The sequence below is a fragment of the Convolutriloba macropyga genome, chromosome 3 (genome assembly GCF_964194025.1).
Source record: "Convolutriloba macropyga chromosome 3, txConMacr16.3, whole genome shotgun sequence".
Lineage (NCBI taxonomy): Eukaryota > Metazoa > Xenacoelomorpha > Acoela > Convolutidae > Convolutriloba > Convolutriloba macropyga.
The window spans coordinates 21,290,948-21,302,484 of record NC_134470.1 but is presented as its reverse complement, the minus strand read 5'-3'; the positions used below and the strand labels follow the sequence as shown (position 1 = coordinate 21,302,484).

Here is an 11,537-nt window from a genome sequence, read left to right as displayed (position 1 = left end):
ATTGACCTCTTTTGAATATCGTATGTCTCATAAAGGAACGAAGCAAACGATCGTTCAGAATTGTGTAAGCATGCAAATGGGAAACAACATACCCTTTTATATAGTAAGTCTCAAAAATTGCAACGCAAGCGAACTTTCGAAAACTTTCAGACATGCAAATAGGTTCCATTTGGTCGTTTTCATGCCAGTTTTCTTTTGTTCAATTTAATCGTTTGCTTGCGCTGCAACTTTCATTAAAAGCGCCCGCCGATACCGTCATGCTTAAGTAAACCACTCACTTTTGAAGCCGGTTACTGTAAAAAGGGATTCTCTAAACTTAATCTTCGTATTTGATCTGTAAGTCAGAAACATTATTTGTAAGCTAGTTCAGTTATTAACAGTAGACGCTTGCAGTGTCGTGGGACTGGCTACATACACTTGTTCCCTCCATTCAAAAAAATAATTCTGGATGCATTAATCTGCATGTTTTAAATCTGCACTTATACTCTTAAATCCGACCAGTATATTCGATACGTTCGTTTGCGTTCTACCTTTATGGGCGAAACAATTAATCAAAGCAATAGAGACACCAAAAAGGCTAAGACCAGTAGTTTTAAACTCAATTCTAAGTCTACTAATATTTTTTTTATTTTTTGGCAGATGATTTAGAGGACACTGTAGTCCGTTTTGATCCCATGTTTCCATCGGAAGGCAGTGCAACTGGCATTGAAGCACGTCTCAATTCGTGCAAACCATTCGGAGTCAAGTGATTGTTGCTACTATTATGCTGCGACTTCATTATAAGAGGCGAAGAGGTTCCGCTACCTCTGGCCTTAATCGAATTCGTCCTCGAAGGCGAATTATTCCCGCTTTTATTACCAGCCGGGCTCTGCACAATTTTAACAGAGAGCGGGCTTTTGAGAGGCGGTGAAAGCGGGGAGGCGTTAGCACTGAGAGAGATTCCGTTAGTTTGAGATGTGGGAGAAATGTTGAGATTTTTCGCTTTTGATCCCCCATTTGAGGACGGATCAGAACTTTTGGTTCCTGGCGTCGTTTTTACTGCACCTGTGCCGTTTTCCGTACACTTGGAAATTGTTTTTCTCCGACGTTGTTTATGATTCACCTCAATCAGCTTTTCCTCTTCTTCCTTCTGATGATCGATTACGTCATCTTCAGTTTTTGGGACATGATCAATGGCACTTTCAACTATGGTTTCCTGTTGGTCACACAGCTGCGTGTAGTACCTTATAGTCGACGTCAGAGTACTCGACTGCCGGTTTTGGTAATCTTGGTTAATCAAACTCCGAACAGCCAACTCCAGCTTGTGAAGCAGATTCCGATCAACAGGCAACCTCAACATGGACTTAACTTGGGGCAAATATTTGCTAACTGCTAATCTAACATCTAATACTTTATCTGCTGATAAATTGATAAGGTGGTCAAAGAAGTTTTCTTTGAAAAACTTGCGGGAAAAGTGTTTTGAAAAGCACCGACAAAGTTCGATGAACATTAAACGTTGCGCTGAAGAATCGCTCGCAGCTAGATTGTTTATAATTGATGCGACCATTTCGCTGCGTTGGTCGAACTTGCGATTTGAACGAACTAGCCAAGACAGAGATTCACATGCAGCTTCCTTAATAGGTCTAGAACTGTGTGAAGTTACAATTCCGTATAATAACGGGTACACTTTTTTGTACGTTATATCATCGTGGAAGCAATTCGGTATCGCGCAAAAATGTTTGACAATAGTGACGGTAGCTCTCCAGTTATGACTCGCTTTCAATACTTGATAACTTTCAATAATCGCTTCTACAATTTTATCTTGTAAGCACTTTTCAGAAGTATGACTGATTGATGAATCGTACATGTAAATTATGACAATGTTGAGATGCTTAGTTATTGCTGTTTTCACCTCCAAGTTGTCGTCTTTGAGTAACTGGAGTAAAATATTTTCAAGCACTACAGCTTTGGGAGCCATCATTTTAACCAACTCATGGAAACCCGCGGCAGTTGTTTTTCGCACCGAAACAGCCGGATCTGTGGCCAAACTGTACAATGTCCTTTCAAGCTGTTGTGAAAACCCACTGCTGCCACAAAAGCTTAGCAGAGCTGGGAAGTTGAAAGCAGCGCATTGTCGACACTCCACAAACTTATCAGTTTCAGGTTTCTGGTGATTTGCAGGCATTAAGTGTACTGAATCTCTTCGCACTTTCTCTGAGTTGGAGCCCGAATCACTTAGACCATTGGTCGATAGTTTCCTGTAGAAACTAAGGTAATAATTTCTTTGATCTTCACTTAGATGATGACCCAGTTGGAAACAAAGTCCACCAAACACTCGCGAAAGTTCCACGATGTTGGGATCATGTTTGAGGGACGTTGATTCCATGTACCTGTCAACTGTAGGAAGCACCGTTGAGAATACGCAGTCCTCGTCCAAAAAGGGGACGAAGTCTACTAAAGCGGAGAGCGCTTTAAACTTGACAATTTTTTCCTCATCGTTTGTTAACTCGATGAGTTCTGGCAGTAAAGTATTAGCAGTAGTTTCAGTGTCAATTGACTTAACAATTGGTACCAGGCTCACGCACATATTCCAGCGCACCTCGTACTCTATGTCTTGACATAGATGCTTGATGATGGGAACCAAATCTTGCATTATTAGGGAGTTGTCGTAATAATGTGTCATTTTACTCACCAAACGACAGGCGAACGTTCTGGTCTGAACAGTTTGCCTCAAATCACTGTGCTTACGCACAATCGGCAAAACTTCTTTTTTCAAAATCTCCTTGGGCAAAAATGGGAGGACTTCAAGCAAACAATTATTCCATGCTTGTGATATAATTGACATACGTGCATGCAAACCTTGAATTACTGTCGGAAAAAGAAGACGCAGAAATAGTAACTCGTTAATAAAGCTTTCTTTCAACAATATCGGAAATTGTTCCGCCATCATTACGTTGAAATCTTCTCCCGAATCGAGAACAAAGGATGAAACCTTTTTAAGGACAATTTCTTTATCTTTGTTATCGCAAGACTTGATCAATGAAGCAACATTGCTCAAAGCACTGTACTTCTGGACATCTTCGCCTTTGTTCAGAATATGCAGAAATCGCTCGACTGGAGTCAACTTTTCATCCACAACGTATTTCTTGATTTCATCAGCTGTTTTGATTTGATGAACTGCCGATTCGTAAGTATCTTCAAAATCAAAATTCTCGTCCAAAGAATCCATTTTCGTAAGAGTAAAACGCAAACTTTGTCCAAAAATCAGCACACGATTTTAATTGTGGCTTCAAACGATCTAACGTATAAGTTGTAAATAGATATCAACAGTTATGAGCCGCAAATTGATAATTAAGACGAGATGGCACTTGACAAAATGAACAGCAAAAGTTGTACTTTTCATGTAAAACAAGCCAACATCACGGGAATAATTTTCTGCAACATTAACTTCAGATTTGATAAATTTGGCGCCTGCTCAGCGCCACAAAACACGGCTTTACATCTGTAACAATCGTCAAGTTTCAAGATGGAATCTCAGCTTATAACATGGTCCAAGTTGAGCTGCTTTCTCGACAAGACCGGTTGGTAAAATCTGACAAAAGTTGACTTGAATTACAATCAAGCTGTGTTGTTCGCTGCAAGAAGCATCAATGGTAAGAGCTCTCTTCTCAAATTGTTCTAGTTACAATTTACATAATTGTACAAGGTTTTTTGTTTGTGACCAAATGATGCTCGAAAACATCAAGTTCCACCATTTACCTATATTACTTGTTACGTTTTCAACTGAGGTAAATTGTGCGCGTGTTTTGAGAGGTGGTGTGTACTTGCGTGTATTTACATTGTGCCTGAAAACCAATCAACTTCTAAGATTTTTAATCAGCCAAATCAAGAGATAGTCAAATTACAAATAAAACTATTCTAAGACCATGTTCAACAACCATCTAAACTTATTTACATATTTTACATTATATTTAGAATATTCACATGATACAAAAAATCAGAGAACGAAGTAACAAAATTTTCGGAGCCTTTACAGCCTGAGAAAGAGCAACGCGTCACTCAAAATAACGTTAAAAACGTGGCATATGAACGCACAACGCACACCTATGTTATATTCAAAAGCTATATATTATGCTTCGACAAAATAAAACAAAAATGAAACATTCAGACCAACTCCAACCTTTTTATGAACTTGTTCATAATTGAACTTTTGAAGTTCAAGTGACAAAGTGGTTGCAAAACAAAAACTGAGATCGAGACATTCCTTCACCAAAGATTTGCAAAAATGACACTAATTAGACAACTCATTCGTCCCCACGGCAATCAAATAAATCAAATTCAGCATTCATTGCCATACAATCAAGGCTATTTCAAACCAATATTATCACCAAAATAGTTTTTAAAAATCGAAAAGTATTTTTGTAAAATCCTCAGCAAGGAAACAATTCCTAATGATAAGCGAGAGAAATTACGAAATTATTTCAGCTGCAAAATGTCCAAATTTTTAATAGCAGTGAGGCCTTTTACCCCACTCTTTTTATACCATGGGTGCCAAGGTCCCAAAACATTCAAACTTTTGGATAGTAAAAAATTGCGTTTTTAATACAAAAGCCAAAACTTCACAAAGTAAAGATTCCAATTCGGTTTAATGATCGTTCTTATCACATTTTTCAATTATCAGTGCAAAATTAATACAGAGATAATTGTAACGTGACATCTATAAGAATTGTAAAAACAAAGCCTTGCAAACTGAACCTTTCGAGCTTTCAATACCCAATAACAAATTACAAATAATTCTCGCTACTAAAAACCAAATTTTTAACGATTTATTTAACAACAAAAACAATCGAAGGTTGGAACGCAACCAGTAATTTTTCATATCAGGAAAATGAAAGAGTTGATAGCAACTATGAAATCTCGAGAAAAAGGTTTCAAACTTGCTATTCAAAAATTGACAGTCAGCAGAATAACCATTGAAGTTGCTAACATTTTTCATATTTCACAAGATCGATCGTGCGAGTCCACGGGCAGCACAGGAAAGTCCAACATCAGGAAAGAAATTGCGTTTGAGAGAATCAACAACAAAAGAATTGATATAAATGAACAAATGATATTAAACCAAAAATTCCAATTGATAAATATTTTCCCTTTTTGTTGGATTTCTGGTCCAAGAAAACAAAAAGCGTATATCAAAAAAAGAAAGAGTTACAACTACAAATATCGAGTTTACAATAAAAGATTTTTTTATCTTCAAGAGGCAGTATATTACCCAAGTTTACTTTTTGATCAATTGCATAAAAAATGAGCTGTCTAATTTTGATAATTCAACTAAATTTTTTGTCAACTTAAGCAAATCAAACATAGCCCAGAAAATAGCCGCAATAGTTTTGTAGATCTGCAGTCTCAAAATCGTAAAAGAAAATGAACAAAAAATCTTTGTTAATTGAATTCTGAGATGTTATATTTTCATTAAGAACCTGATTATCTTATTGCTGCTTCAATTAGCTGCTCTCAAATAATTTTCAATAAGAGTGATACGCACTCACTCAACCTTAATCTCTTTGAACTGAATTTAAAAAGTCAATTTCAAAGCCAGGAAGTCATTTCTGAATTACAATTAAAGGAATCGAACAAACAGAAGACAACATAATCAGCCTCCATGAAAGAGCAGCCTCCGATAATGAAAAGAACACTACCTAAATCTAAAAAAAAATAATTCAATTCACTTTTAGAATAATACGCTCATCGGAGTTATTAAGCCGAACAACGTCAATTTCGAAAGACCTTTAAACAATAGTAGTTTATTAGAGTACACACCAAATTTGCAGAAAACCACAGAGACAAGTAAAAGAACATTTGACAAAAGCCTGTTTTTGCTATTTCATTGAAAATAAGTGGCACAAAGCCATTGAAACATGCAAAGGCAAACTGAACTCCTCGGATTCTTTCCCACCATTTATAGATAGAAAAGACATCAACTTCGATTAAAATAAAAAACAGATTCGGGTGCCACGTAACAAAAGTAGCAACAAATGAAGACAATAATCAAAAGTTCAAAAAAGTCGCCAAAGTCAATAAAAGTATCAACAAAAAACTAAAAACCTTAGTTTGACTCAATTGAGAGCTTTTTAATGTCTATGCGAAGAAAAAAAATATTGCGAAGAACGGCAAAATCCAGCGAACAATGAGTAAATTTAAAAGCAAATCCTGTCAAAGTCGTAAAAACTGTTGACTATGAATGAAACAATTGAAAACACTCAAACATGGCTCATTAGAGAACCTAGAGAGGTGAAATAAACAACTACCAGAGCTCACAAAATCTAAAAAATAACAAATAATTTTCAAAAACAAGTTGCGTCAGATTCGTTGAGATATTCAGTATTGAATTCAAGATGTAGAAAACTCGAAAGTGCCTAATGAAATGGACCATGAGATCTATCATTAACGAGGCGAGGCGGTAAAACAACTGGAAAACAACAAAAAAACTGCTAAGAAATCTTTTTTCGATTGCAAGTCGTGTCAAAGTAGTGAAAACATTAGATATGCGTGCAAACCTTTAAATTGATCAAATTCTGGCTCATAGAGGAGCTACTCGGAGCTGTCCAAAAAGATGCTGACTTATTAGACGATAAAAAGAACGGTAGAAGGAAAAATCTAAAATACAAAATTGTTTTGCACAATTTTGAACAATTTTGAAGATTTATTTGAACTCAAGTTGTGTCAAATTGGTTAAAATTCGTCGAATTCGATTTAGATATCCGCAAAACAAACTCATCAAAAAAACCTCAACGGAGAACCCATTGCGAACCCACATTAATTAGACTAAATAACACAGCAACAAAAAGAACAACAAAGAACAGGCAAAATCCAAACAATCCCTTACTTTAGAAGTTCAATTAACGTCAAAGTATTGAAAACAATTATTTGCCTTTTGTGGGGTCTAAACATCCAAAACTGTTCATTATTAGAACAAACGCATCACTTATTCCTCCAAAAGTATTCCTACAGAAAATGAAGAGAAAACAATTGCGGCACGTAAAAAATGCTCTCAAGAAACAAAATATTGTTACGAAACCTTTTCCTCAATTGAATTTAAAGCAATTTTCAACAATGTCATGCCTTATAGCTACTCGCTTTTCGCTCGTCTTACTATTCCAGTGTGATTACAATCACTACTCCAATTTGACCTCTCATTGACAAGAAATGGTCAAAAGAGTGTGAGCAGATCTTAAAAAAGACTGATTTGTAAAAAAAAGAAGAGGCGGCCAATAATAGCCCCAGCTATCGCTTTGCTGCTATTAATTAAGCAAATGTACTTAATTGTCAAGACTCGGCTTTGTAGCTTTCCGTTTGTAGCTTTAGCAAGCGCCAGTTATCCAAGAAAGTCTTTAATCTTTTTTTGCATGAAAATTGACTGTACTTACAACGACAGTGAAATTGATCTAAGTACAAAAAAAACTCCAGGGTACCCAAGAAAAGCTGAACTCAGTAATGGTTCAGGTAATTAATCTTACCGTTTTTTTGCACTTTTTTACTAATAATTTGTTACAATATTGCCACTCCAGATCTTTTTCTTTTGAATCTGCTTCACTCTAATTAGCAATTAAGTAATATCTAATTAGCAATTTTAAGAGATTCAATTCCTAATTTTCAAAAAGTAAAAATAAGCACATAAGAATATATATGGAGCATGAACGGGTAGGAAAGGTAAAAGGGGTAGAAAATTTCAATCGATTCAGTTTTTCAAGTGGACTTTTTTGTATATTTCCGCAAAAAAAATCCACCGAACCAAGATTACTTGAAAAAAGCCAGGCTACCATAAAGTTCCTGGCGCCCAAAAAATTAGATAGAAAAAAGAACCAACACTACGTACGAAAAAGACAAGCTTAACCAATTAATAGACATAACAGCTGATGGTCTATATTGATTCATCCATCAGGAAACTTAAATAGCTGGCAGCTTGCCGGAAAAAAGCCGCAATAGCTTTGTAGATCTGCAGTCTCAAAAAGAAACAGACAAACTAAGAATTAGTTTTTTTCATTAAGAAATGAGATGTTAAATTTTGATCAAGAATCTGTATATCGCGAATGAACAGGATGTTAAATTTTGATCAAGAATCTGTATATCGCGAATGAACAGGAAAAACTCGCGCCAGCAAAAGTGAAAAATGACGTAACGCGCGCAGTTCAGTTGAAATTGTATGAATGAATGAACAACAAAAGGCAGATTTGAAGTGATTGTGACGTCATATGGTCGTTACGAAAATCTTGACGAAATAAAAAAATAGAACTCCGGAAACGAACCGTAGTAGAAAAGTTACCATAATCAATGACCTAATGCATATTCCACAATTATAATAAGCAATTTGAAACAGGAAAAATACGACAAAAGTATCTGCCAAAAACTGAGACATAACCTGATAAAATTGAACTTCAGTGGCCACCCCAAAAAAAATATTGGTAAAGGAACCTGCTATACACATGATTGGCAAAATATTAACAATTGACAGAACACCAATAAAAATTTAAAAAACAAACTCGAAAGAGACAGGAGACGGTGTACAAAACCGCAAATAGAACTCTAAAAACATCGCAAACGATAAATGCAATTTCCGAACCACTAATTTGAGAAAATGTCAATTACATTATCTCGGTAATCAGTCACCCAACCAAAATTTGACTGAGAAGTAAAAACAGAAGTAAAAATATAAGAGCAAAAAAAAACAGCTCAGTCACTCATCCAAAAGGAGGGAGAGAAAAATCAATTGCCTGTTGGAAACTGCTAAGAGCAAAAAACTTAACAAAGTAATTAATGTTAGAGAAAATTGCCATGACTAGATTTGAAGTGTCCGTTCACAGTAGCAACACCTAAAAAACAACTCTCAACTGAGAATTGACTGAAAAAAAATAGAGCAGGACGCGTAAGATCAGAAGACCAAAACCATAAAAACATACAACTATCGGCAAAATATGCTCGAATTTACCCAATTTTCCTCACCAAAACTATCAATCATAACGAACAATCACTAAAACTGCTACAACAATTAGTTTCAACCACACAACTCCGCAAAGGTAATAAAAAATAATAATAAGGTAATAATAAAGGAAAACAAAATGCAAGAAAAACTTAAAAGATGCAAAATGGTAAATTAGATCAAGATTGGATATAAACGTGTAATATTTGCTCCAGATGGTCAAAAGTGCTTCGAAACACACTTCTACTAGAATAGATAATTGCCAGAAACACCTTTGACTGAAAAATTGGAAAAAAAAGCAAAAAAAAAACTTTTGAAAAAGCCGCAAGTGATAAAAAATTTGTTCAATTAGCAATTTTTTAACAACTACCTTTCTCGCCTTTAATATACACAATAGTTTTCAACGATACGATCCAAAAATCATCCTCTCTTCTCTGCTTTTCGAAGAGTTCAGCCGTTTGACCTTAACACAGTTTTCACATGCGGCATCAAAAATTTAAAAATTTTTGATCCAAAATAAAGTATATATATTTATTTAGGTAAAATGGCTCAAAAACAATACACAGCCATGCTTCTGTTGAAATAAAAAATTGAGAAACGGTTAAAGAGATTCGCTAAACTAAAATACTTTGCAGAAAAACTTGTCAAAATATTAAAATTTAAAAAAAAACAAAATTGTTATTTTGAATTAAATTTCGTTTGAATTTCAAAGATTAGACGTCAAAAATCAAATTATTAATTACACCAAATTAAACCACTGGCTGTGCACAGAAAAACTTTAAAACAAAACTTTTCAACATAAAAACCAAAATTAAAAATGACAAAAAATGCAAAAAAAACGGATTAAATGAAGAGTTGTTCAATGCATGAGTTGCCAACCGAACGTTGCCATATACATTGATTTTTCAAAATCCGCTCAAAGATACAAACAGAAAGAAATTAATGAAAAAAATAATTTTAAAATTAAGATGAGCACATTTTACACTTGAAAACTATTATTATGCTCTGCAAAACTTAGTGGTATCAATTTCATAAAGTTATATTAGTGCAGAAAAAATCGATCAAAACCAATTTCTACAAAAAACTAAATTACAAGTTAAAAAATTGAGCCAAATGGACGAAAAACCGGCAAAAACGTTTATCTATATGCGCCGTTCTTTCAAGAACGTTTTTGAAAGTCAAAAAGTTATTCACTTAACGCAGCGCATCATCGAAAAAGTTCTCTCGGTTGGCAAAAATCGGTTCACCATGACAGCTTTTCTCACTTTCGCGTTTATGTCAAAATGCCGCGTGAGGACCGAGAGAAAACCAATACTCCTCTTCGAGTCGTTAAAAATCCAAGAGAAGGCCAATAATAGCCTCAGCTATCGCTTCGCGGCTATTAAAAGCAACAAATAATTAACTCAATAACTGCTAGATTCGCAAATCTTTTGTCACAAAAATCAGATAAGAAGCAGTCCTCATCTTACCTCAAATTTCCAGTAGGAAGGAAGGTAAGTACGTAATTACACTTGACAGAAACTTTGTGTCATAGAGTGCCAAAAACGCCATACAAATAGAAACAGACAAATAGAAACAGCAATAGCGGCATTGAAACTCGGAAAGTATGCGTTTCTAGGCTTTGGTCCACAAAAAAATTTAAAAATTGAACGTGGAAGAGCTGATCAAGAAACAACCACACCGGAGATTTCCTCAGCTAACTATTCGCAGCTATAATAATGACATCGACGCCAACATGGCTCCAAAGAATCGAAAAAATTTTACGGAAATTCTGCGACTTGAAACAACGCGACAGATTAAGTAGACAAGATAAATACCGAGGTAAATAAAAAAAATTGGGTTGAGTTGAAAAACAACCTGCAGAAAAAAGGGAAAACAGATCAAGAATTTTCGGGGTAAGAGCATTGTTGCGATTTGACTAATCTCACGGAAGAAAGGAAAATTGAACAAAGTTAGCGGGGTAACAAAGGTAATAAAAGGAAATTGAGGTGGTGTGTTGGTATTAGCCTGCGGTAGTGGCATTAAACTGTAATCGGATTTTGGTGAATTATGAATGCCTGCACACAAAAAGGGTGACAGCTGCTCTGACCTATCAATGGCGACAATTCTATGCACCTTTTACAAGCACAGTGACGCTTTTAGAGCCAACATCAACCTCCTAGTAGTAGTAAAGCTTCTATTATTATTTAAGGATACCAGGGCAAGTGCACGCGGCAGAACAATCTCAAAACAGATCCATATATTACAGTTTTGTTTCCATTTATAGCCATTCATGGTCGTCGAAGGAGGAAACTGGAGAAAGAAAACGAATAAAAAACAGAACCAAATCTTCAAAAAAATTGTTGAACTCATGAATTATTTGAGTTCTATTATTTCTATTGAGTATTATAATTAATTCTCAATTATTGATTGTAATTCACGTTCAAAACAATTTTTCCAATTATATAGAAATTGTGTTGCAGGGGGCCGCTGTGAACATTTGTATAGCTCATCGCAGTATCGAAAAAAAAAGAATCTGTCTTGTTCCAAAGGTGTATTTCAGGGCAAAGTTTTGGTATTTCTGCTTTTTCGACTGACCACATAT

General features: G+C 35.3%; 1 protein-coding gene across 1 annotated transcript; it reads right to left on the bottom strand.

The window, feature by feature from the left end:
* Positions 1–429: 429 nt before the first annotated feature.
* LOC142336055 (serine/threonine-protein phosphatase 4 regulatory subunit 4-like) lies at positions 430–11,265 on the bottom strand. Its single transcript, XM_075384551.1, has 2 exons — positions 10,423–11,265; positions 430–3,824 (listed from the first exon to the last, which is right to left on the bottom strand). The coding sequence occupies exon 2, from the start codon at positions 3,206–3,208 to the stop codon at positions 626–628; it is 2,583 nt and encodes an 860-aa protein (XP_075240666.1). The 5' UTR covers positions 3,209–3,824; positions 10,423–11,265; the 3' UTR covers positions 430–625.
* Between the last annotated feature and the right edge of the window lie 272 nt (positions 11,266–11,537).

Bases quoted from the DNA above. Each gene is read 5' to 3' on its own strand.
- LOC142336055 (XM_075384551.1), bottom strand. From the start codon at position 3,208: ATGGATTCTTTGGACGAGAATTTTGATTTTGAAGATACTTACGAATCG.